General features: G+C 53.4%; 2 protein-coding genes across 7 annotated transcripts; one reads left to right on the top strand and one right to left on the bottom strand.

Moving 5' to 3' along the window:
• Positions 1-455: 455 nt before the first annotated feature.
• On the top strand, positions 456-7,447 carry CCDC74B (coiled-coil domain containing 74B). The gene is given in 9 exon segments (XM_015109799.3): positions 456-811; positions 3,422-3,466; positions 4,358-4,535; positions 4,537-4,604; positions 5,439-5,577; positions 6,316-6,511; positions 6,592-6,671; positions 6,747-6,803; positions 7,052-7,447. Coding segments are annotated over 9 exon segments (1,149 nt in total). The 5' UTR covers positions 456-561; the 3' UTR covers positions 7,188-7,447.
• On the bottom strand, positions 7,323-21,767 carry LOC100426235 (uncharacterized). 6 transcript variants are annotated; one of them, XM_077956695.1, is made up of 5 exons: positions 21,545-21,642; positions 15,380-15,510; positions 11,252-11,316; positions 10,403-10,806; positions 7,323-9,212 (listed from the first exon to the last, which is right to left on the bottom strand). In XM_077956695.1, exons 2-5 carry the CDS (start codon positions 15,450-15,452, stop codon positions 8,975-8,977), a joined length of 780 nt encoding a protein of 259 aa, XP_077812821.1. In that variant the 5' UTR covers positions 15,453-15,510; positions 21,545-21,642; the 3' UTR covers positions 7,323-8,974. The 6 variants fall into 6 exon arrangements, with proteins under 6 accessions (XP_077812821.1, XP_077812822.1, XP_077812823.1 ...); XM_077956696.1 differs by lacking the exon at positions 15,380-15,510 and having other exon boundaries at positions 21,545-21,767; XM_077956697.1 differs by lacking the exons at positions 15,380-15,510; positions 21,545-21,642 and adding an exon at positions 12,414-12,548.
• Positions 21,768-27,055: the final 5,288 nt, after the last annotated feature.

Below are 27,055 nucleotides of genomic sequence, written 5' to 3'. Positions count from 1 at the left end.
GCCAGCCACCATGCCCGGTTTTTTTTTTCTTTTAATTTTTACAGAGACGGGGTCTCACTCTCCATCCAGGCTGGAAAGGATGCCTGGGTGCCTTTTATTATTATTATTTGCTTAATTATTTTTAGACAGAGTCTCGCTCTGCTTCCACGTTGGAGGGCTGCGCGCCGATCTCCGCTCACTGCAGCCTCTGCCTCCCGGTGCACGCGATTCTCTTGCCCCAGCCTCCCGAGCAGCTGGGATTGCTGGCGCCGCCTCCACCCCGGCTAAATTTTGTATGTTTAGTAGAGTCGGGGTTTCGCCATGTTGGTCAGGCTGGTCACGAACTCCCGACCTCAAGTGATCCGTCCGCCTCGGCCTCCCCAAGGTCGGGGGTCACGGGCGCGCCCCCGCCGGGCCCCGGACGCCGCGGAAGTCGCTCCTCAGCCGGGAGGAGCAGCCAAGGCCCCGCCCACGCCAACCGCCTCGCCTGCCGCCGCGCGGTTTCCACGGTGACGGGCGCCCAGCGGGGCTGCCTGGCCGAGCCGGGTGCAGCGGCCGCGGGAAGGTCCCGGCGATGGCGAGATGAGCGTTGCGGGGGTGGTGGCGGGGACGCGCCCCCCCAGCTCGCCCACCCCGGGCTCCCGGCGCCGGCGCCAGCGCCCCTCCGTGGGCGTCCAGCCCGGGGGGCCGCAGAGCCCGCAGCTCCGGCCCAGCGACCCGCAGAAACGGAACCTGGACCTGGAGAAGAGCCTGCAGTTCCTGCAGCAGCAGCACTCGGAGATGCTGGCCAAGCTCCACGAGGAGATCGAGCACCTGAAGCGGGAGAACAAGGGTGAGCCGGGAGGGACCCCAGGCCAGCGCTTCCTCCCCAGCACCCCTAACGCCGCCGCTTCCGCAGCGCAGAACAGCCATGAACTCCAGCACACGCCCGGGCTCAGGGGGACACAGGACAGACTCCTGCACAGGTCCGGGCTCAGGGACACAGCCATGAACTCCAGCACAGGTCCGGGCTCAGGGGGACACAGGACAGACTCCAGCACACGCCCGGGCTCGGGGACACAGGACAGACTCCAGCACACGCCCGGGCTCAGGGGGAACACACGACAGACTCCAGCACACGCCCGGGCTCAGGGGGAACACACGACAGACTCCAGCACACGCCCGGGCTCAGGGGGAACACACGACAGACTCCAGCACACGCCCGGGCTCAGGGGGAACACACGACAGACTCCAGCACACGCCCGGGCTCAGGGGGAACACACGACAGACTCCAGCACACGCCCGGGCTCAGGGGGAACACACGACAGACTCCAGCACACGCCCGGGCTCGGGGACACAGGACAGACCCCAGCACACGCCCGGGCTCGGGGGGATCACAGGACAGACCCCAGCACACGCCCGGGCTCGGGGGGACACAGGACAGACCCCAGCACACGCCCGGGCTCGGGGGGATCACAGGACAGACTCCAGCACACGCCCGGGCTCGGGGGGATCACAGGACAGACCCCAGCACACGCCCGGGCTCGGGGGGATCACAGGACAGACTCCAGCACACGCCCGGGCTCGGGGGGATCACAGGACAGACTCCAGCACATGCCCGGGCTCGGGGAGACACAGGACAGACTCCAGCACACGCCCGGGCTCGGGGGTACACAGCCATGAACTCCAGCACACGCCCGGGCTCGGGGACACAGGACAGACCCCAGCACACGCCCGGGCTCAGGGGGAACACACGACAGACTCCAGCACACGCCCAGGCTCGGGGACACAGGACAGACTCCAGCACACGCCCGGGCTCGGGGGGACACAGGACAGACTCCAGCACATGCCCGGGCTCGGGGGGACACAGGACAGACTCCAGCACACGCCCGGGCTCGGGGGGACACAGGACAGACTCCAGCACATGCCCGGGCTCGGGGGGACACAGGACAGACTCCAGCACACGCCCGGGCTCGGGGGGACACAGGACAGACTCCAGCACATGCCCGGGCTCGGGGGGACACAGGACAGACTCCAGCACACGCCCGGGCTTGGGGAGACACAGGACAGACTCTAGCACATGCCCGGTCTCGGGGGGACACAGGACAGACTCCAGCACACGCCCAGGCTCAGGGGGAACACACGACAGACTCCAGCACACGCCCGGGCTCGGGGAGACACAGGACAGACCCCAGCACATGCCCGGGCTTGGGGGATCACAGGACAGCAAGTCCGCCCTGGGTCCTGCCATGCCGAGCTGTCCCCTTCTCCCAGAGGGAGACCCGCGTGGCCCTGGGCAATGCCGACCCTGTCCGCCTGTCTCCTAGGGCAGCATCATTTCAGCTGCTGACCCGGCCAGTCCTCTTCTCTCCAGGCAGGGTCAGACCCACCTGTTAAAAACTTTATAGAGGGGGCTGGGCGCGGTGGCTCAGGCTTGTAATCCCAGCACTTTGGGAGGCCGAGGCGGTTGGATCACGAGGTCAGGAGATCGAGACCATCCTGGCAAACACGGTGAAACCCTGTCTCTACTAAAAAAATACAAAAAATTAGCCGGGCGAGGTGGCGGCGCCTGTAGTCCCAGCTACTCGGGAGGCTGAGGCAGGAGAATGGCTGAACCCGGGAGGTGGAGCTTGCAGTGAGCTGAGATCACGCCACTGCACTCCAGCCTGGGCGACAGAGCGAGACTCTGTCTCAAAAAAACAAAACACAAAACAAAAACAAACAAAAACTTGGGAAACGTGCCCAAGTGTGAGTGCGCAGCTCAGTGAATTTCCTCCAGCTAAACACATCAGATCAGGAGCAGGCATGCCCCCCACCGCTTCACCTGTGCCTACACTGTCCGCTGCACCCTTAGCAGCTCCTCACCCCCACGGACCACCCCCCCGTCCACCCCCCCCCACTCCCCCAGCAGAACGAGGGTCTGCCAGGATGTGGCTTCGCTCCTCGCTTCTGCTTCAGGAGGGCTCCAGCAAGGGCAGTAGTGCCTGCAGCTGCCTCTCCCGCTCCACTCCCTAGTGCTGCCTCACCTGAGTGCCGAGTGTCCCATCACCAGCCGTCTGTTTTGTCAGGACCCTTCCCCATGTCTTCTTGAGCCTGAGGACCCCTCTTCCTCATGACTTCTTGAGCTTCCCCCCCAGTCCCTGATGCCCACAGGATCATGACCCCGCCAGGGCCAGGGGTTCTGGAATTCACTTCTGTACCCCTAAAGCCCAGGCCCTGCCTGCCATGTTGATGCCCTCCAGTCATCTCAGATGGATGAGGCGGGTATGCCGGGTGGACTCTGCCGGGAACAGGCAGGGGCATTCCTGGCCTGATGCCCACGGCAAAGGTGTGGTGGAGAGTGGGACCCAGGGGGCAGGGCCCAGCCAGCCAGTGTCTGCAGGCGCGGCAGCGGCGAGGCCAGGCTGTTCTCAGAACGGCTGTGGTTTCACAAGCGCTGAGCAGAGCCTGTGCTTGCTTCCAGATCTTCATTACAAGCTCATAATGAATCAGACATCACAGAAGAAAGGTGAGAACTGGGCCCTTCAGTGCCTGAGGGGATGCTCCTGCCACCCAGGGAAGCGCCTGCAGACTGTCCTTGCCCACCTGGCTGCACTTGCCCCTGTATGCCAACCCAGTGGGGACAGGTTTTGGGGCACCTGGACAGATGCCGCTACCTCTAGCCGTGGCTGGACGATGTTATGCAGCCAAGCACAGCTCGTGCTGCTCTCAGTAAGCCCAGGGCCTGAGATCATCGCAGTGGGGAGTGGGCACAGGGTGCACCCCAGACCCTCCCTCCCTCCAAGCAGAGCTGAAATGGGAGGGACCCCTGAGACAGCCCTTGCCCTGCTAGGTCTTTAGCTCAGATTGCTGCTGTGGCCAGGCCCAGGATTTCCAGCCCTGTGGCTCTGAGTCCTGACATCCTGTGGGAGGGGCTCTGGACACACTCCATCCAGGGATCCCTTCCTGCCGCCTGGGCAGCAACCATGGGGACAAAGGGAGGAAGCAGAGTCCTGTTTCCTTGCCACTTGTCCAAGGCACTTCCCATCCCGACAGTGGGCCCACCCAGCCCAGGATTCTGGGTTGTGGTCTCGAGCTCACTCCTGGTTATTTTTGGGACCGGGGATGACACCAGGACATCTGACTGGTATATGGAACCAGCCTGGGAACATCACAGCTGGGGCAGTGCCTAGGGCTCCCCCTTCCCAGGCAGACACGGAGAATGGGGTCGAGGGAGGGCCTTTCCCTAGCCGCTGTAGCAACTCCAGTGAGCTGTTCTGGGCAAAGTGCGGCCCAGCCAGCAGCCCCAGCCCTGTGGTGCTGGGGGCCCTGACGGGACACAGGAAGGGGACACAGCAAGAGGCCATGCTCTCCCTCGGGACCTGCTGTTCCATGTGTCCCAAGCCCTCCTGCTTTCCAGACGGCCCCTCAGGAAACCACCTTTCCGGGGCCTCTGCTCCCTTGGGTGCGTGCTGGGTCTGCGTCCGCGGAGTGTGGGTAGAGCCGGGAGGACACAGCCCTGCCAGGCTGAAGGAGGGCCCCTCACGGACACACAGGCCAGGAGGCAAGCACGGGCGTCTTGCAGGCGGCAGCACCGACGCTGCGCTCTCCTGCAGACAGCCTCTCCACGTCCAGCTTCCCATCTGTCAAGTCCATCTCTAACTCAGGTGAGCAGGCTGGCGTCCACGTGCTCACAGGGCTGAGTGTCCCACAGGGACCCCAGCCTGGGTGGCCACTAGGGGTGCTGCCCAGGCCCCCTCTGCTGGGCCAAGCTCAAGGATTTGGGGGTGAAGGGGCAGCGGAAAAGAGCCCTGCAAGTTGAAGCCACCAGGAGGGGATTAAGGGGGGTTGGGCAGGACCGGGGCCAGACACAGGGCAGTAAGGCCTCACGGCAGGCGCCCCAGGCGAGGCAGCAGGCAGGCAGGAGGGGCTTCCCCGGGTGGCCTTCCAGGGAGGATGTACCCTGGCTGCCCAGCAGGAGCCCTGCTTGGCCGTATTCCTGCCACAAGAAGGCAGGACACAGGAAGGACGGCACTGCCCACAGAGCCCTGGGTTCATGGCACCTTCTGCAAAGTGAGCCGGGAGCAGAGAGCCTCTTTTCCCCACTGTGCCTCCGCTGGAGGCCAGACGTTTTCCTCAGCCCAGCCCTAAGCCGCGCCGTTCCTGGGATGGGCCCAGGCGCTAGATGGGCCTTGTCCTTGCCGAGGAAACCCACGCAGGCTGGGCCCAAGCCTCTCGTGCGGTTTCATTTTACCCAAAATGGGGCCAGCCTCCACTATCTTGTTCTAGTGTTCACAGGCACCACCCATGGGCTTCACCCTCAGAAGCTCATTGATTCCCCCCAGCACCGTCCAAGGCAGGCTCCCTTTACAGAGGAGGAAACTGAGGCAGGGGCAGGGGCTTCTTGGGTACACACAGCTGATCCTGGAAAACTTGGGCAGTGACTGTTGGTGCCTGCAGTGACCGGCCTTGTAGGGTCTGACTTGCAGCCAACTCTCAAGGCAAGGCCAGGCCCCAGCCCGGCTCCTTCAACAAGCAAGATTCGAAAGCTGATGCCCCCCAGAAGGCAGACCTGGAAGAGGAGCCCCTACTTCACAACAGCAAGCTAGACAAGGTTCCTGGGGTGCAAGGGCAGGCCAGGTAAGGCTTGCCTGCACCCGAAGGGCCCCATGACTATATTTACGAGGCTCACGCCCTGCAGTCAGCCAGCTGCTCTGCCCCTAGCTCCAGGGGCCTGTCCCCAGGACTCATGACAGCGGATGACAGCCACGCTCTACCCATCGGTGGGCGCTGTCTTCCTCCCTCCCCCGGCGGTCCTGTGCTGACCTGAGCCCACAAGGGGGCCAGTAGCAGCCGCCAAACCACTTTCTCAGAGAAAAGTAATGTTCTCACCAAGAACAGTGAGTTGCGCTCCTGCTGCCCCTTGGCCACAGCCTGCCTTTGGAGGGCACTAGGCCAGCAGGACAGAGCAGGACCAGGTTCTGACGATCCCTGAGTTTCTGGGACCGCCCTGGGATGCTAGAGTGCACACTTGCAGCAGCGCAACCAGCAGGACAGGCTCCTGCATCTCTGCACATCCCGAGACCAGGCCTGGAGCAAGAGGCCCCACTGGGTGTGGGGTCACGACCAAGAGCAGCCTGGCAGCTAGCTGGTTACCCATTGAAGCCCATCTGACCCTTAGGGCACCTTCAGAGGGGAGAAAGGGACAGGCCGCAGTCCCAGAGACCCCCACCTGGTGCCCAGAGCACCCTGCCGAGTGGGAGAAGGGAACCAGGCCCTCCCCCACATGGGCCTGGACGCTGCCGGGGGAGGTATGCTGGGGGAGTGGTTAGACACACCTGGGCAGGTCACCTCTGGCTGCTGCAATGACTGTTTCAGAAAGGAGAAAGCAGAGGCCTCTAACGCAGGCGCGGCCTGTATGGGGAGCAGCCAGCACCAGGGCAGGCAGATGATGGGGGTGGGGGCACACCCCCCAATGAGCCTGCCCCTTCACCTGCGAAAACCCACCACGCTGAAGCAGTGCGAAGTGCTCATCCGCGAGCTGTGGAACACCAACCTCCTGCAGACCCAGGAGGTGAGGCTGGGTGGTAGGGTTGGCCCTGCGCAGTCTGGCGCCGCCACAGGCCCCACCACACCCCTGCCCCTGCCTTTCAGCTGCAGCACCTCAGGTCCCTCCTGGAAAGGAGCCAGAGGCCCCAGGCAGCCCCAGAGGAGGCTGGGTCTAGCTCTCCCAGGTGAGTGCCTGGTGCACCCCTGCCCCATCCCTGGGCACCTGTCCACAGCTCACTGCTGACTCTTCCTTCACCCAGGGACCAGGAAGCCATGCATTTTCCTAAGGTCTCCACTAAGGGCCTCTCGAAGAAATGGTGAGTCCCATGGGCATGGGGACAGTGGGGCAGCCCTGCAGCCTGGGCCCCAGGGAGGGAGTGGGGAAGGGAAGAAATGGGGAAGGGAGGGAGTGGGGAAGGGAGGGAGTGGGGAAGGGACGGTCGCGGTGCAGAAGCAGAGCACGCGGAGGCCTCTCTAGGTCCCGGTGAGGGCCACGCAGGCCCCACTCCAACACCACTCCACTCCCAGGGATGCCCACAGTGACAGTCCCTCTACCCGCCCCCAGCCTGCTTCTGAGCCCGCCTGTGGCGCAGCGTGCCGTCCTGCCTGCCCTGAAGCAGACCCCGAAGAACAACTTTGCCGAGAGGCAGAAGAGGCTGCAAGCAATGCAGAAACGGCGCCTGCACCGCTCAGTGCTTTGAGCCTCCCACATCTGGTCAGTGCCAGGCCCACCAACCTGCAGCTGGAGACTGGTTCTCTATAGCATTTCCTGACACTTCACTACCTTTAGGCCTGGCTGAATTCCAAGATAGATGACACTTGAAATAGATAAAGTACTTGATCTCTAAACTAACCATTTATTTTCTGTTATTTTGCTATTTAGCATTTACATAAAAAGCACATGATGAAGTAGGTATCGCTTTACCTGTTGAACCTGAAAATAAAGCTTCTTTACTTCCAAGTTGTATGCCTGGTTCCTCACTGGCTATCAGGCGTCGTGTCCCTTCCCATTCCCCGCCCCTGGCTCCTAGCCCAGCCCCTGCTGTCTGCAGAGACCTGCCTGGGCAGCCCAGTCTTGCTCATCCAGGACCTGTCAGTGGCCCTGGGAGAGGCGCATTGGCAGAGCCGTGCACATCCTCCCTGGAGGCAGGAGGGCTTTTCTGGTCCCCTGGCTGGGCTGGAGCTGCGTTCCAAACACATGATCACTCTGGTCTCCTGCCTAGACTACATGCTCCTGGGGGCGAGAGGCTGTCCTCTCCTGCCCTGACAGCACCGCAAAGAGGTCCAGCCAGGCGGGCCTCCTCCTTGGAGGGCCATCTCCAGAACGGTGTGGACATGCCCGCACCACCCCTTCCACCACAGCACAGCACATGTCCAGTCGGGGGTGGGGTGGCCAGCTTAGCGCCCACCCTCACCCAGCCACAGTCTTCCCAAGCCCATGGCCCCACTTCCTTGGCATTAATCTCAACCTCTCCCTGCTTCAGGGAGCAGAAACTTTGCCAGGAAGCTGGGGATGAACCAGGCCAAGGAATGGGATGGTGTGTTAGAAAAGGAGAGCTGAGGCCCGGGGCCAGAGTGAACAGTGCCGGCCCCAAGGCTGACAGCATCCTGACAGGACAGCAGGCCCAGGTTCACGGAGGGGGGACACAGTGACAACTCCTGACAAACACAGGAGTCACAAGATTATAACAATCACAGATGATGGGGTAGTTCGCATAAAAAGGGAGGACCTCATCACCAAAGGGCTGCTGGCCGGTGCCCAGGTGAGCGGGCAACACAGGGAGGCACTCACTGCATGGGGGCCCCGCCCACTGCCAGGCTCTCTCTGGGTGGTGCAGCATGTGGTGTTCTGAGGACGCGGGTCCTGAGGGCCTCGCTCTTCATCCATCACAATGGACACGGCCCTTACACAAGTGGCACAGGGGTGCTGGCAGCACGATCCCTGATGCCCCTGCTCCTTGGGGGCCCCACAGTGCTGAGCAGGAATGCCACAAGGGCCGAAGCCCAGGGGGTGGCAGGGAGCCGGCAGCAGCCATCGGCCAGCCCTCCCTCCGATAGGCAGCCTGTGCCCTGGACTCAGGGGCTTCTCCAGGGGGTGCCCCACTTGCCCAAAGCAGCGCAGCCTGAACCCCAAACTGTGAGCAGAGAATCCCATGTGCGTTTGAAGAGTTTCCTATGTCCTCTGTGTTCTCCTATAGAAAGGAGCAGGGGTGTGTCGAGCACACACAAGACGCTCTAACACCCTGAGTGCACCCTGATGCTGCTGAGACAGACCCGGACCCTGGACAGGCCGCGGTGAGAGCAGCCCGAGGACGGTGGCTGGGGACCGTGTCCGGCTTTGTGGAGGAAGTCACATGGAACACCTTCTCCAAGAAGACGGCCATTGCCCTGCAGGCAGCCTGCTCCACTGCGCCCGTCTCAGTCTGTGCAAGTGTGGGATTTCACTTGGCAGATCCCCAAGGCAGAAGAGAAAAGGAGGAAAGTTAACCTAACTCCAGGCTCTCCATGGAAGCCAACACCTAGAAGTGTCTGACAGGAGGCGTGTGTCCTTGGCCCCGATGAGGTCGCGGGCCATCCCTGCAGTCCTGGCTAGGCAGCCGGGAGGCAGGCCTGGTGGATGCTCCGGGCACAGGTGTTGAGCAAGGTGGTAACCGAGTGCTTGTCCGGGAGCTGTGGCAGCCTGGAGGTCACGCAGTGGTGCACCGACCTGAGGAAGGGCTTGGTGCCTGCAACAGAACAGTGGGCGTGAGCCTGAGGCAGTCGGCACCGCACCCAGGCCCTGCACACCCGCCCTGCACACCAGGATTGGCTGAAACACCAGAAGGAGCCCTGCACGCTGCCTGCCTGGCTGTAGGGCTCTCCTCCCAGAGCCTCATCATCAGTGAAGAACTGAATCTGAATGGAATTTGGAGCCCAGGGCTTTGCCTCTGACAGTCTTGGGGACCTAGCCCTGGCTCTGCTGTGTGCCAGCTCTGGGCTCAGGGAGACTGATCCCTGTCAACGTGGCTCTCTGGTGCCATGTCACCTAGATGGGGCCCTGTGTGCCCAAGCTACTGGTAGGACACGTCAGCTGCGCTGAGCTCCCTAGTGGGCTCTGGAAGAGCAGGGTCTGTCCTTAAGCCGCAGCTTTCTCACCCCTCGGCCACTGAACACAGCCACCCTGGACAGCTGACCTGACACAAGATGAAGGGGCAAAAGGACACAGGGGAGAGCAGAGACCCTCTCTCACTGGTGGACAACCCGCTCCTGTCAGCACAGGGTGAGCCAGAAAGGGGATGGAAGGGCCTGAGCTGGGAGGGGCTGGAGTGCACAGAGGCTGTCCCTACTGCACTGGGAGCCTGGTTTTCCGAACAACCCCTGCCTGCCCTGAGCCCCCACACAGCTCCTCTGGGTCTGCCCACTGTACAGCCACTGTCGGTCCATCCATCGCGGACTCTGGGCACGGCAGTCGGTGGGCACGTGGTGGCACACTTGGGAGGTCCTTGTCGTTTGCAACACACAAGGCTGTACCTGTGACTGGACAAGGCCCGGCCTGCCCTGCCTTACAACTCTGCTCCCGAACAGGACTCTTCACACCCGAGGAGGTTCTGGTGAGGCTTGTGGCAAAGCCTGGAGGTCTCTCTGACTCTCGGATTTCCAAACCTGAAGCCCGGAGTGCCCTGCATGGATGGGTACCCACAGGTCCTGCCCACCACCTCCCCAGGGCCACAGGCAAGCAGCGCCACATCTGTGTTGGGGAGACGAGGGTGCGTGGGCTCTGGCGGCGGGGGCAGAGACATGGCGAGTCTGTCCTGAGCTCGGTGTATGTGAAGACAGGGCAGACAGCCTGCAGAGCGTGAACACAGGGCGGGGTCCGGGCACTGTGCCCTCCGGCTCAAACGGCAGAGGCCTGGGGCTGCGGTCAAGGTTTGCTAACCAGCGCCAGCCTGACGCTCCTGGACACTCGCCCAACTTGCAGATCGAGTGGACGGTGCCATTGTAGCTGCAGTGAGAAGGGTCCAGGTTTATCATGCACTTGGGGTCCAGCCTGGCCACCTCGCCTTGCAGCACGCTGGGGGTGCTCTGCCGCTGGTCATCCTCAAGCCTATGCTTCTGGGTGCATACCACCGGGGCCTTGAGAAGGCAGCATGGTGACCACACTGGGTACATATGGCCCAGGGCTGGCCAGCTGCCCTCCACAAAGCCCAGCCCAGCTGGATGTACGTGATGAGTGGGCCGTGGCTGACAGTCATGGCTGAAGCAAATGCGCAGGGAATGGCTGAAGACAGGTGAGCAGATGTTGGCCAGGATGGCATCCAGGAGCTGCTGGCACAGGTGCTGCTGTTTGGTCAGCGGCACCGGGGCAGTGGGTTGGAGGCAAGATGGGCACGGTCAGCAGCCCAGGACCCGAGGGTTCTTCATTTGGGGGGCCTTCCCACCCCAGGCCCGTCCTCACTCACAGCCTGATTCCCAACGCCTCTCTCTCAGCCTCCACCCTTGTGCAGACAATGCTGGCCGATCCTGGGTGTAATCCCCACCCCCACAGCCCCTGACTCCTCTGGGCCGGGTGGCAGAGGCACCCATGGGGGCTGTAGACAGAGGGTGACTTCTCCCATGTGCCCACCCAGCACAGCAAACCTGGCCCGGAAGAGGCCTGGTGGGCAGGGTCTCAGGTCAGGCCCAGTCCCCACCCAGCCGCCCTGACCTGGAAGGACCCTGCTGTGGTGCTCCCAGGAGCTCTTGGGGGAGCCCCAGTTCCCCTAGGGGTCCCCAGCATCCCACTCACCACTGCCATGTCATTCTTGAGTTTCTCCAGGGTGATGTCACACTTTGGCAAGGTCTTCAGGGGACCTGCAGAGAGAGGGAACTCAGGCTGAGCTCCGTGCTGGAGGGTTGGGAGACATGGCTGGTCTCAGGCTGGGATCTGGGATCCCAACCACCGTCACTGGACCTCCGCCCTCAGAAACCTCTGCAGGAGCTCCCTTCAGCTGACCAGCTGTTCCCAGACCCAGAGTCTAGGCAGGCGGCCCTCACCCTCAGGAGCTGCCCATCCCTGTTGGCAGTGAGTCAAGAGAAGGGACAGTGGCCAGGCCCCTGACCAGGCTGGGAAGGCCTCAGTCGCATCTAGGCCAATCCGTGTACCACCCAGTCCTATAACCCTAAGGATCAACTCAGGAAGGCCCGGAGGACTGCCCAATAAGGACTGGCACTCTATCCAGACAAGCAGAACAGAGAGATGCTTCTAGATGGGGGTGCGGGGACAGCCTGAGTTTAGATGAGAGGGAGGTACAGGCCAATGCCCATGCAGTTCTGAGGTGCTGCCTGAGCTCACAGCAGCCTGTGGCCAGTGACCCTGCCTTCCACCTGCTTCTCACCAGCACCGTCTTGTTTCATTTTCATGACAGCACACATGGGCTGCAAATGGGGTAACTGAGATGCAGCTGCCTGCCCACAGTCACTGGGAAGTCAGGGGCAGAACTCCAGGTCAGGTTCAGGCCCATCACAGCCAGCTGATGGTCAGGCCACCGCAAGCTGGGCCCCCAGCTACTGGCTGGATGAGGCCTGGCTGTGATGGCCAGCGTGAGGGCCACAGCAGTGGTCAGGAGTAGGGCAAAGGCTGGGCACTGGCCAAGATGAAGCCTGGACTCAAAGGCCAGCACACGAGTGGAGCCTTGGAGGCCTCTGTCCAGGTCCCAAAGAGCTGCCTGGTGCCTTTGCTAAACCCACATCACTACCAAGTGCCCGTCCACAGCTGGGCCACCCCTGCCCTTGGGGACCGTCCGTGGGCTGTGGGCAAAGTTCACAGCTTGGAGAGGCCTGTCACAATGTCTAGATGGCTCTTCATCTTGCTCAGGTCCTTTTTTCTGTCTGGGACAGCAGAGGGGACACTCAGACACGAGCCCAGTGGCATCCCCAGGGCGCTGGCCCCCACCCCGGCCGCAGCCCACCTTCGTTCTTGTCGATCTTGTTGACCACGCGGTGCGGGGACTGATGCGCTTGGACAGCTGCTTCAGCGTGTCCAGGTACTGCTGCTCCTCGCCCGGCTCGAGCCGGCTGGACTCATGACAGAGGTCACTGCAGGACTATGGGCAGGTGAGGCCACAGCCCTAGACCCTCAGGCGGGGAGCTTGGGCTCTGAGGGCCCCAGAGCTTGCACACCCGGTATAAGCTGAGGTCTCGTAAAGGTGAGGGGCAACCTTAGCACCTCGACCCGCCAGGCCGTGTACAGTTCACATTATGGAGCTGTGGGTCCCGGGCCCGACTTACCAGGTGTGTGTAAAAGTCTAGGGGAGGGGACACTGGAGTTCTGTGCGGTGTGGGACTGGGCAGGAAGCTACAGGGGACGGAGAAGGGCTGGAGCTGCAGCCAAGCGGGAGAAATATGGGTGCCCGGCCCAGGCAGGACAGCCACCGAACTCACTGTGCAACAAACCACAGTGGTGGCCACTCCCCATCCTCCCTCCCGTGCCAGCTGGGCGGGATCTCACCCAAAACAAGGGGTTGGGAAACAGGCAAGACGAGCACCCCGCGCACAGGCTCAGCAGGGGCCAAGAGCACACACAGCTGGCGGACGCCCTGCTTCTGGAAGGTGATGGGATGCCAGCGAGATTACAGTGGACACTTCCTTCAGTTAGAAGCCTAACGAGCATACCAGCTGGATCCGCACCAGCTGAAAACACCGGCTGCTGAGTCCAGGAGTTTGAGACCAGCCTGGGCCACCTAGGGAGACCTTGTCTCTACCAAAAAAAAAAAAATAAGAAAAAGAAAAAGCTGTTCCATGGCTGTTCACTTTCAAAATACCAAGAAAAGGAAAGAAAAGGGAAGTTCGGCCGGGCACAGGGGCTCATTCTTGTAACCCCAGCACTTTGGGAGGCCAAGGCAGATGGATCAGTTGAGGTCAAGGGTTAAAGACTAGGCTGAGTGCGGTGGCTCACACTTGAAATCTCAGCACTTTGGGAGGCCGAGGTGGGCAGATCACAAGGTCAGGAGATCAAGACCATCCTGGCTAACACGGTGAAACCCCATCTCTACTAAAAATACAAAAAATTAGCCGGGCGTGGTGGTGGGCGCCTGTAGTTCCAGCTACTCGGGAGGCTGACGCAGGAGAATGGTGTGAACCCGGGAGGCGGAGCTTGTAGTGAGCCGAGATTACGCCACTCACTGCACTCCAGCCTGGGAGACAGAGTGAGACTCCATCTCAGAAGAAAAAAAAAGAAAAAAAAAAAAGAAGAGTTAAAGACTAGGTTGGCCTGTCTCTACTAAAAATACAAAAGAAAAATTAGCTGGGCATAGTGGCACGTGCCTGTAGTCCCAGCTACTTGGGAGGCTATGGCAGGAGAATCTCTTGAGCCCTGGAGGTGGAGATTGCAGTGAGCCGAGATCATACCACTGTACTCCAGCCTAGGCAACAGAGTGAGACTCTGTATTTAAAAAAAAAAAAAAAAAAGAAAAAGAAAGAAAGAAAAAGAGCAGGCCGGGCGCGGTGGCTCAAGCCTGTAATCCCAGCACTTTGGGAGGCCGAGACGGGCGGATCACGAGGTCAGGAGATCGAGACCATCCTGGCTAACACGGTGAAACCTCGTCTCTACTAAAAATACAAAAAAAAACTAGCCGGGCGAGGTGGCGGGCGCCTGTAGTCCCAGCTACTCAGGAGGCTGAGGCAGGAGAATGGCGTAAACCCGGGAGGCGGAGCTTGCAGTGAGCTGAGATCCGGCCACTGCACTCCAGCCCGGGCTACAGAGCAAGACTCCGTCTCAAAAAAAAAAAAAAAAAAAAAAAAAAAGAAAGAAAAAGAGCAGTTCTCATTTTCCTACTGGGCTCAACCTGCAGTGTTTAGATGAAGTGACGTCCTAGACAGGGGAGGGACAGTCCGAAGAGGCAAGAGCAGCAGCTTCCACTGGCTGGGCAGTCACTACGCACCACCGCCAGGCTGGCTGTCCACACACACCACGTCCTTCCTCTGCATGAGACACCAGGGCAAGGGAGCCCCCCAGCAGGCCTGAGGACACGTGGAGACACACAGGGAGGTGTGGCAGACAGGCTCCAACCTTATCACACAAGGTGGGCAGCTTCCCCCAGCTGTAAGTAAATGTGAATTCCGTGGCGTGTTTCACACAAGACTCCAAGTAAGAAGGTGATGGGCAGGCGCGGTGGCTCATGCCTGTAATCCCAGCACTTTGGGAAGCCGAGGAGGGCAGATCACCTGAGGTCAGGAGTTTGAGTCCAGCCTGGCAAACATGGTGAAACCCCATCTCCACTAAAAATACAATAATCAGCTGGGTGTGGTGGCAGGCACCTGTAATCCCAGCTACTCAAGAGGCTGAGGCAGGAGAATCACTTGAAACTGGGAGGCAGAGGTTGCAGTTAGCAGAGATGTTGCCACTGCACTCCAGCCTGGGCAGCAGAGTAATACTCTGTCTCAAAAAGAAAATTTTTAAAAAATCTAGCCTATTTGTTTAAAGGAGATGTTAATAATTCATGCTCCCTTGAACCTCTTTAGTTTTTTGCTTTTGACAGGAAGGTTCATTAACACACACAATCAATTACTAAAAGAAATATTATCAAGCAGTAAAACCTCACATTCTATTAGCAGCCAAAAAAAATTCAACTTAACATTATCATTCTCAAACTCAAATATCCAGAAGTCAATTTAAGTAATTCATGTCTCCTTGGCAAGAGTGTATGGATGATACCTTTTTCCTGGTGATAGTAAAACCTATTCATTTTCTTACCTCACCCAGTATCAGCTTTTATATTTTTACTGATAAAGCCCACAATACACATACTCTATAGAAATCTTGAGCTCTTAATTAAAAGGAACACACAGAGTTATATCTAAATCATTTGCTACAATGATCTAAACCCACTTTATTTACATCTTAGTATTAATCAGAGGGCAAAAACTCTTACATTACCTTTATTTTCAAGACTGGAGGCAGTGTTGCTATCTGGCACAGGCAACATGTGTTCATAACCCCATGATACCATGTGTTTACCCCCAAGCAAACAGAAGGGAGATCCAGGCCCTACTTCTAAAAGCAATAGCCTAAGGGACAGAAGGAAAATCAAAGACACCGAGATGATTTGTTTTAGCAAGAAGTGTACCTGCCACCCCAAAGAGCAGGAACCACAATCTTAAAACTAAGATGTATAATATTTTATATGAGTATTATTCACAAAAGATATTCACCATATTTTTAAACAAAAAATTACAAAGCCATTTTTCTTAAAATGTTACAATAAAATTGTATCTGTGTGTAAAATGTATCTATTTTGTGTGTATGTGTGTGTGTGTGAGAGAGAGAGAGAGAGAGAGAGAGAGAGAGGGAGAGAGAGAGGGAGGGAGGGTTATGAATTAGGAAGCATATGTACCAAAACATTAGGAGTAGTTATATTTGGGTAATGAGATTATGAATGATTTTCACTGTCTTCTTTATACCTTATCAATCATCCGCTCAAAATTTACAATCAGAATTCATTATAAGCTATTGTTTGTTTATTTATTTATCTGTTTTGTGAGACAAGGTCTCACTCTGTCACCCAGGCTGGAGAGTGCAGTCGCGCGAGCTCAACCCACTGTAACCTCGGCCTCCAAGGGTCAAGCAATCCTCCCGCCTGAGCCTCCTGGGTAGCTGGGACAAATCAAAGCTAAGTTTTCTTCAGTTTAAAGCAACTTGTTATAATCACGTTGTTTAGCCTCATGGTAATCAGAAAACAAAAATCAATAACAGACACCCTAAAATTTAAAGTAAGGAATTAAAACACACTACCAGAAAAAATTACCTCACTACAAACAAAGACAGGAAGGAAGGGAAGGAGGAAAGAAAAGAAAGAAAGAGAGCAAGAGAGATCTGAGAGAAAAGAGGAAGGGAGAAAGAACAAAAGAAAAAAGAGAGAGCAGCAAAACAACCAGAAAACCAGTAAAAAATGGCAGTAGTATGTTTTTACCTGTTAGTAATAACTTTGAATATAAATGAATTAAATTCTCCAATTAAGACAGAGTGGCTGAATGGATTAAAAGACAAGACCCAATTACATACTGCCTACAGGAAACTCAGTTCACCTACAGGCATACACAGACTGAAAGTGAAGAGATGATAAGATATCCCATACCAGTGGAAACCAAAAAAGCAGAAGTAGCTGTACTTAGATTATATATACTTGCGTCAAAAAAAGAAAAAAATGAGATAATTATAAAATGAAAAAGAAGTAAACAGCAGCCTAACAATTGTAAGTGCATATGCAACCCGCACTCAAGCAACTAAATACAGAAGCAAATATTAACAGACCTTAAAGGACAGATGGATGGCAATACAGTAATAGAATACCTCAGCACTCCACTATAATCAACACCCCACTATCCTCAATGGACAGATCATCTAGACAACAAAACGTCATCAGTTAAACTGTACTCTATACCAAATGGACCTAACATTTACACAGCTTTCCACTCCGCAACTGCACAATGCACATTCCACTGAATAGTATATGGATTATTCTCCAGGATAGACTATGCGTTAGGCCAAAAAACAAGTCACAACACATTTTTAAAAACTGAAATCATATCAAGTATCTTTCCTGACCACAGTGGAATAGTACTAGAAATCAGTAGCAGGAGGAAAAACTCTACAAATATATGGAAATTAAAACACATGCTCATGAACAACCAATAAATAAAAAATGTATTGAAAAAAGAATAGAAACACAACATAACAAATCCTGTGGGATGCAGCAAAAGCAGTTGTAAGAGGAAAAGGGCATAGCTATAAACGCCTACATCAGAAAAGTAGAAAGATCTCAAATAGCCAACCTGACAGTACACCTCAAGTAATGAGAAAAACGAGAAAAATAAAATGCTAAAATTAGTAGAAAGAATATCATAAAGATTAGAGAAGAAATTTTAAAAATAGAAACAAAAAATACAAAAAGTCAATGGAACAAAGAGCTGGATCTTTCAGAAAAAAATCAAAATTGACAAGCTTTAACTAGTCTAAGGAAAAGAAAAACAAAACAAAATCATAGATGAAAAAGGAGACATTACAATTGATAACACAGAAACATGAAGGATTCTAAGAGATGACTAAAAACACCTATGTAAAAACAAGTTGAAAAATCTAGGAGAAGTGAATAAATTTCTGGACACATAACAAATTCCCAAGATAGAATGATAAATAAAAAACCTGAGGCTGGGCACGGTGGCTCATGCCTGTAATCCCAGCACTTTGGGAGGCTGAGGCGGGTGAATCACAAGGTCAGGAGATTGAGACCATCCTGGCTAACACGGTGAAACCCCGTCTCTACTAAAAATACAAAAAATTAGCCGGGCGTGGTGGCGGGCACCTGTAGTCGCAGCTAATTGGGAGACTGAGGCAGGAGAATGGTGTGAACCCAGGAGGCGGAGCTTGCAGTGAGCTGAGACCATGCCACTGCCCTCCAGCCTGGGCGACAGAGCAAGACTCCATATCAAACAAACAAACAAACAAACAAAAAACAACCTGAACAGACCAATAATGAGTAATGTAATTAAAGCAGCAATAAAAAGTTTTCCGTCAAACAAAACACAATCATGGTTTTTACCGCTGAATTTTACCAAGCATTTTTAAAAGAGAGCTAATACCAATTTTACTCAAAATATTCCCCAAAAAATTGAAGAGAAAGGAAGTCTTCAAAACTTGTTCTATGAGGACAGCATGACCCTGGTACAAAAACCGGACCAGGAAATAACACAAAAAGAAAACCACAGGCATTTTAAATATCCCTGATGAACACAGATGCAAAAAAATCCTCAGCAAAATACTTGAAAATTGCATTTGACAACACAATAAAAAGATGATCTGCCCTGATCAAGTGGGATTCATCCCAGGAATATAAGGATGATTCAATAAAACACATATAATTAAATGTGCGACATCACATTCAGCGAATCAAGAGCTAAAACCATACAATCATTTCAGCAGATGCTGAAAAAAATAAAAATCAACATTCCTTCATGACAAAACCCGAACAACGTAAGTACAGAAGGAACATATCTCGGTGCAATAAAGGCCATATATGACAAACCCACGGCTAACATCGTAATCCATGGGGAAAGGTTAAAAGCTCTTCCTCTAACGCCTGGAACAAGTGTGGCTACTTTTACACCACTTTTATTCATCACAGTACCGGAAGTCCTAGGTAGGGCAATTAGACAGGAGAATGCAGCGAAAGGCATCCAAATTGGAAAAAAGGAAGTCAAACCGTCTCTGTTTGCAGGTGACATGATCATGTGCACATATATATACACACACATATATATAATCGTAAAGATTCCACAAAATCACCTACTAGAAATAATTTAGTCAAGTTGCAAGATACAATATCAACATATAAAAATGAGTAGCACACCCATGTACCAATAGTGAAATACCTAACAAAGAAATCAAGAAAGCTATTTCATTACCAAAAAAATTATATTTAGGGATAAACTTAACCAACAACAAAAGATCCCACAATGAAAACTATAAAACATAGATGAAAGCTATTAAAGCAGACACAAGTAAATGGAAAGATATCCCGTGCCCATGCACTAGAAGAATATTCATAAAATATCTATATCACCTAATGTGATCTACAGAATCAATGCAATGCGTGTTAAATTACAAAACACATTCTTCATAGAAATAGAAAAAAAAATCCTAAAATTCACATGGAAATGCAAAATACCTCAGATAGACAAAAGAATCTGGAATAAAAAGAAAACCTGGAGGCATCACACCTAACTTCAAAACATACTACAAATCTATAGTAAGCATGGTACTATCAAAACAGCATGGTACTATCAAAACAAACAGCATGGTACTATCAAAACAGCATGGTACTATCATCAAAACAGCATGGTACTATCATCAAAACAGCATGGTACTATCATCAAAACAGCATGGTACTATCAAAACAGCATGGTACTATCATCAAAACAGCATGGTACTATCAAAACAGCATGGTACTATCATCAAAACAGCATGGTACTATCAAAACAGCATGGTACTATCATCAAAACAGCATGGTACTATCAAAACAGCATGGTACTATCATCAAAACAGCATGGTACTATCAAAACAGCATGGTACTATCAAAACAGCATGGTACTATCATCAAAACAGCATGGTACTATCAAAACAGCATGGTACTATCATCAAAACAGCATGGTACTATCAAAACAGCATGGTACTATCATCAAAACAGCATGGTACTATCAAAACAGCATGGTACTATCAAAACAGCATGGTACTATCAAAAAAAGGGGTGGGGGAGAAACAGGGAAACGAAGGAATGACAGACAGACATAGACAAGTGAAACAGAATAGAGAAATCAGAAATAAATTCACGCATTTATGGTCAACTCATTTTTAACAAAGGCATCAAGAGCACACATTTGTTCAATAAACTGTGCTAGGATAACCCAACGCCCACATATACAAGAATACATCTAGGCCGTTATCTTACCATACACAAAAATCTACTCAAAATAAAGATTTAAATGTAGGACCTCAAACTATGAAACTACTAGAGAAGAAAACATAGAATAAATGCTTCATGAAATTGATGAGGACAAGGAATTTTCAAACAGACATCAAAAGCACAAGCAACAAAAGCAAAGATGTCATTATATTAAACTTCTCAAAAGCACAAGCAACAAAAGCAAAGACGTAATTATGTAAAACTTAAAAGCTTCTGCAAAGCAGAGGAAGCAATCAGTAGAATGAAGAAACACCTCAGAGAACGGAAAAAGTATTTGCAAACTGTGCATCAGTCAAGGGGTTAATACACAAAATACATAACTAACTGAAACTACTCAAAAGCAAAAATACAAATAATCTGATTTAAAAAATCTACCCCAAACCTTTGTCCCCCACCACTATTTTCCCACCTTCTTTTCTCGACCGTCTTTGCCCCCTCCCCCTCACCACCCTTTTTCTTCCTCCATCTACCCCAAAACATTTTCCCCACCATTTTTCCCCATTTTGTAAAGCCTTCTCTACTCTCCCGCTCACCACCCTTTTCCCCATCCATCTTCCCAAACACTTTCCCCAGTTTTTTCCCACCGTCTTTTCCCCTTCTCCCTGGCCACCTTCTTTTTCCCCGTCCCACTGTCATCACCCTCTTTTGCTCCTTCATCTAAGCAAAAACATTTTCCCCCACCTTTTCCCAAAGCATTCTCCCCAATCCTGCTGCTCACCATTGTCTTTTCCCCCCTTCATCTACCCAAAACTTCTCCTCGTCGTCTTTTCCTCCGCTCCTCCTTGCCACCCTCCTTCCCTTCCCCATTTACCCGAACACATTTCCCCATAGTCTTTTCGCAAAGCCGTCTCCCCACTTCCGCTCACCTCCCTCTTTCCCCCCTCCATCTACCCCCCAGAATTTTCCCCACCGTCTTTCACAGTCTTCCGCCCTTTCCCACTCGTCGTCTTCTCTGCCCTAGCCTGCCTGCCACTCTCTTTTCTGCCCTCCATCTACCCCAAATTATTTTCCCATTTTTTTCCCAACCCTCTTTCCCTGCTCCCTCTCGCCACCCTCTTTCCTCCTCCTCGTCACCCTCTTTCCCCCCGCATCTACCCAAACACTTTTTACCCACCGTCTTTTCTTTCTCCACCGTCTTTCTTTGCTGCCCACTATCATTTTGCAAAACCTTGTCTTCCTCCCGCTGGCTACCCTCTTTTTCCTTCCCCCGCTTGTTACCCTCTTTCCCTCCCTCTATCTATCCAAAAACTTTTCTCCCCACTGTCTTTTCACAAAACCTTCTCTCCCTACCGCTCGCCCCCATTTCCCCCTCTACCACCCTCTTTCCTCCTCCCACTTGCCACCCTCTTTTCCAACTCCGACTACCTATAAACTTTTTCCCCACCGTCTTTCTGCAAAACCTTCCCTCCCTCTGCTCCCCACCCTGTTTTCCCCTCCATCTACCCAAAAACTTTTTTTCCCACCACCTTTTCCCCACTGTCTTTTTGCAACGCGTTCTCCTGCTCGCTATCCTCTTTTCCCTTCAGCACTAATCACCCTCTTTACCTCCCTCCATCTATCCCAAAACTATTTCCTGGTCTTACCGCTCCAGCCGCGCTGCCGTCTCCCGTCGCCACCGCCGCCACCAACCTCAGCGAGGCGAGCCGCGCGGCAGCGGGTCCAGCCTCCAGCATAGGCCTGTGATTACCCATTCCGGGTCCTCTAAGCAGGCACCGAGCAGCTCTACGGGAAAATACGGGAACCTGGAAGGCGCTGACTTCCCTTCAGCAGCGTTCATGCACCGAGCTTATATACAGGAGGATTCCTGAACTGCGTGTTCTGATTGGATGAGAGAAAACCTCCAGGCCTACTCGGATTGCACTTTATTATCATGCTCTGATTGGATGAGAGCGAGCCTTAAGACAACCAATCACAGCATGAAGATAAAGTCCAATCAGCGTAGCCCTAGAGGTTTTCCTCTCATCCAATCAGAACATGTAGTCCAGGCACTGCATGTATATAAAGCACGCTGAGGCCGGCATCGGCTCAGTTCAGGCTCTTCGGTGTCGGCTCTCAGTATCCGGGTTGGGGAACTAGGGAAAGCGGCTGCGAGCTGTTTCCGCCTGGAACGCCAGGCGCTGGTCCGTTGCGGTTGGTGAGGGCGACCCACCGGTAGGAGGGCGACTGGCAGCGGGAGCCTGTCCTGCCCAGCAGGAGGACGAGTAGACGGGAGAGGCATCGACACATGCTGGAGGCTGGAGCCTGCGCCCCCGCGGCTCGCCTCGTTGTGATTGGTGGTGACATCAGACACTGCAGCTCGGTCAGAGTGGTAGAAATGTCCTGGGGTAGGTGAGTTTTCCGGGGCTGCCCTGGCCGCCTCTGGGGGCAGGGGTTGGGTGTCCTATTGGGGCTCACTGCCCAAGGCTGCACTGCTTGTGGCTGGGGACCGGATGGGGGGCACTCTCCGGGGTTGCATTGCTGGCAGAGGGGGGTTGGCTGGCTATCGGGGCTACACTGCCTGCAATCGTGGGGGTGGTGGGGGGAGGCAGGTTGTGTGCGCTAACGTGTACTGCTGGTGGTGGGGGATGGGTTAAGGGCGCTATTTTTTGCCGCACTGCACGGAGCAGTGGGTGGGTTGGGTGGTTATCTGGAGGTAAAATGCTGGTAGTGGGGGGTGGTTTAGGGGTGTTGTCGGGTGCTGCACTGTCCTTACGGTGCACTATCAGGAGCATCACTGCCCATGGCGGGGTGTGGGGGAGTGATTTTGGGGCACTATCTTGTGCAGCAATACCTGTCGTTGGGTCAGGTTGTGGGCACTATTGAGTGCTACACTGTCTGTGGAGGGGGTGGTTTGGGGGGATATTGGGATTACACTGCCTGCAATTGGTACGGGGTGTGTTGGGTGTGCTATCCGGGGGCTACACTGCAGGCGGCAGGGGTCAGGTTAGGGGTGCTCTCGGAGGCTATTGGCATTGGTGGGATGCGGAGGTGGTAGCCACAGCTGTGGTCTCTCCTTCCATTCTGGTGATTCTCTTCATTCTCAGACTCCAGACTCTAGAGCGTAATCTCCTGCTTGTGCAATCTTCAGCATGGCAGGGCCCCCACACCCACCATGGTTCTCCGGCCGGCACCCCCATGTTATGTGGGACCCGTAGACCGCCTGGGACTACGGGTAGGGATTAGTGGGCATCACAGGGGATTGTGGGTGGAGGTGTCAGGAACGGGAACCAGCACTTGGGTGGGGAGGGCTGGCTGGGTCTGAGTTTCTCCTCCTCCTGCTGCCGTAGGAGTGCAGCCCTGGCGGGCCCAGCAGTGTCTGGCCGGCTGCACCTGGCCGGCGGTGGTTTCAGCGAAGGGACTCACACCCATTCTAGGCCCCAGTTCCTGGTCAGCTTTTGCCAGAAACAGAGGCTGGGCTTTGGAGGGTCGGTGTGAGTGCCTTGGCTGAAACTGGTCCCTGCCACTCTGGCCAGCGTGACAAGGTGAGGCTCTAACGCTACCACTCTCTGCGTCCCTTTCTAGGCTTTTCTGGTTTTGCCTGCCCAGCTGCTTCAAGCCAGACTGGAGGAGGAGGAGGAGGAATCATGTGTGGTACACCTAGAGCCTGCATATGGCGTGACTCTGCAGCTCGTCTCATGCAATTGGTGGTGGTGACTGGAGACTGCAGCTCGACTGGAGTGGTAGGAAGGTGCCTGCGGGGGCAAGGTGGTAGGAACTTTGTAGGGTGGGCTGCTGCATTGAGGGCGGGGTGCTGCATTGAGGGCAACAGCAGTTGTGTTGGCATCAGTGCTAGTGGTGGTGGTGGCAGCATGTCTGGGGGCTGGGAAGGGGGAGTAGGAGCGCTACGGGGCCCAGCCCAACCTCAGGTGAGGAGGAATCTACATGTGCTGTACTGTGGGCCTCAGTGGCAGTGGTGGAGGCACATCTAGGGAAAGGAGTTCTCTCTGCCCCTTCTCTTGTAATCTCTGGAAGGTGCCCTCCTCCTGCTGGTGAGTGAGCCAGACGTGAGTGGCAGCATTGTCTCATTCTTAACAAAATTTAGGGAGGGGAGTGTGTGTGTGTGTGTGTGTGTGTGTGTGTTTAGAGACGGAGCCTTGCTCTGTTGCCCAGGCTGGAGTGCAGTGGCAGACCTTGGCTCACCACAAGCTCTGCCTCCTGGGTTCATGCCATCCTCCTGCCTCAGCCTCCCGAGTAGTTGGGACTACAGGCGTCCACCACCATGCCCGGCTAATTTTGTTTTTGTATTTTTAGTAGGGACCGGATTTCACAGTGTTAGCCAGGGTGGTCTTGATCTCCTGACCTCGTGATCTGTCCACTGTGGTCTCCCAAAGTGCTAGGATTACAGGCGTGAGCCACCGCACCCGGCCCTTTTTTCCTTGTGTTTTGTTGTGAGAGCCTTGAACTTTTTCAGATGTCATGAATTGGGGAGGAGATAAAAGGTATCATATGTCTTCTAATTGCTGCACCTGTTCTTTTTTCTTTTTTTTAGTCTGTATATTTTTCTTTTCATCTTGTTCCTCATTTTCTCTTGCTGCTGTTTCTATTTCATGTTACTATTGTTTTTCTTTTTTTCTTTTTTTTTTTTTTTTTTTTTGAGACGGAGTCTCGCTGTGTCTCCCAGGCTGGAGTGCAGTGGCGTGATCTCGGCTCACTGCAAGCTCCGCCTCCCGGGTTCGTGCCATTCTCCCGCCTCAGCCTCCCGAGTAGCTGAGACTACAGGCGCCCGCCACCACGCCCGGCTAGTTTTTTGTATTTTTAGTAGAGACGGGGTTTCACCGTGTTAGCCAGGATAGTCTCGATCTCCTGACCTCGTGATCCACCCGCCTCGGCCTCCCAAAGTGCTGGGATTACAGGCTTGAGCCACCGCGCCCGGCCTCTTTTTGTTTTCTTTATGCCAACCCAATGGCCTTAACAAACAAGCCAAAATTGTCACTGTGTTGTATTTTAAAGTAACTGCTCCCTTACTGTGTTTTAGGGATGAGGAAAAAAATCAGTTGTACAATTAGTTACTTGAATAGCTATGCTTTCATGATCGTGTTAAACCCCTTATGCCTAGTGTTCCATTATTGGAATGCTAAGCATGAGGGAGTTACATCCTACTGGTGAAAGTCGTTGACAAGGTCTGATTTTTCACTCTTGCAAAAATTCAACTGTATACACTGTGTACAGTTTGTAGTCTTTTATTCCTCCCCTCCTCCCACTTTTTCTCCTAAGTCCCCAAAGTCCGTTGTAGTATTCTAATGCCTTTGCATCCTCATAGCTTAGCTTCCATTTACCAGCGAGAGCATACGATGTTTGCTTTTCCATTTTTAACGTTACTTCACTTAGAATGGTAGTCTCTGATCCCATCCAGGCTGCCGTGAATGCCATTATATTTTCCCTTTCTATGGCTGAATAGTATTCCGTAAGATACATATGTATGTATGTGTATATGTATGTATATCACAATTTCTTAATCTACTCCCTGATGGGCATTTGGGCTGGTTACATACTTTTGCTATTGTGAATTGTGCTGTTACGAACATGCGAGTGCAAGCATCTTTTCTTTTCTCCTTTGGGTAGATACCCAGTAATGGAATTGCTGAATTAAATGATAGTTTTACTTTTAGTTCTTTAAGAAATCTCCACACTGTTTACCATGGTGATTGTACTAGTTTACATTCCAACTAGCAATATAAAAGTGTTCCCTTTTCACCAAATGCCCATCAATATTTTTTATTTTTTGATGTTTTGATTATGGCCATTCTCGTAGGAGTAAGGTGGCATGGCATGGTGGGTTTCCTTTTTTTTTTTTTTTTTTTGAGACGGAGTCCGCTGTGTCGCCAGGCTGGAATGCAGTGGTGCAACCTCGGCTTACTGCAGCTTCCGCCTCCCAGGTTCAAGTGATTCTCCTGCCTCAGCCTCCCGAGTAGCTGGGACTAAGGTGCCTGCCACCATGCCCGGCTAATTTTTGTATTTTTAGTACAGATGGGGTTTCACCATGTTGGCCAGCGTGGTCTCGATCTCTTGACCTCGTGATCCACCTGTCTCAGTGTTCCAAAGTGCTGGGATTTCAGGCGTGAGCCACCACTCACGGCCTGACATTGTGGTTTTGATTTACATTTCCCTGATCATTAGTGATGATGACCACTTTTCCATGTTGGTTGGACATTTTTTGTATCTCCTTTTCAGAATTTCTATTCAAGTCCTTAGTTCCTTACTTGAAGGGATTGGTTTTTTTCCTGCTAATTTGAGTACCTTGTAGATTCTGGATATTAGTCCTTTCTCAGATGTATAGATAGTGAACATTTTCTCCCTTTCTGTGGGTTGTCTATATACTCTGCTAATTGTTTCTTTTGCTGTGCCGAAACTTGTTGGTTTCTTACCTATTTATCTTCATTTTGTTGTTGTTGCGCTTGCTTTTGGGTTCTTGGTCATGAAGTCTCTGCCTAAGCCAATGTGTAGAAGGGTTTTCCAATGTTATCTTCTAGAATTTTTATGGTTTCAGGTCTCAGATTTAAGTTGACTTTCGTATAACGTTCGAGATGGGGACCCAGTTTCATTTCTTGGCATGTGGCTTGCCAATTATCCAAGCACCATATGTTGAATAGGGTGTCCTTTCCCCACTTTTGTTTTTGTTTGCTTTGTTAAAGACCAGTTGGCTGTAAGTATTTGGATTTCTGAGTTCTCTATTCTGTTCAATTGGTCTATGTGCTTATTTTTAGACCAGTACCATGCTGTTTTGCTGACTATGGCCTTGTAGTAGATTGAAGCCAGGTAATGCAATGCCTCCAGGTTTGTTCTTTCTGCTTAGTCTTGCTTTGGCTATGTGGTCTCTTTTTTGATTCCATATGAATTTTATAATAATCAGGAGCCACTGGGTGCTGCGGCAGCTTCAGGATAACTTGAGGGCACATCCTGGGAAAGAAACACCTCCTGTCCGTGTCGCTGACTGCTTGAGGATAGCAGTTCGGTGTGGCTTCTCCGTGGCCCAGCTTCTTTAGGGTGTTTTTCTTTCATGGTGAGTGCAGAAGCTTTCGTTTTCTGGAATGTTCTGTGTATCTCTGCTAGATTCTCCTCTTTTCTCTCTTGATACCTTAGCATTAATTTTACAGTAGTACTTATTCCCTGAGGGC

This window comes from Macaca mulatta, chromosome 12 (genome assembly GCF_049350105.2).
Source record: "Macaca mulatta isolate MMU2019108-1 chromosome 12, T2T-MMU8v2.0, whole genome shotgun sequence".
NCBI lineage: Eukaryota > Metazoa > Chordata > Mammalia > Primates > Cercopithecidae > Macaca > Macaca mulatta.
Note: the sequence above shows the minus strand (reverse complement) of the source record. Positions and strands in the feature narration are given on the sequence as shown.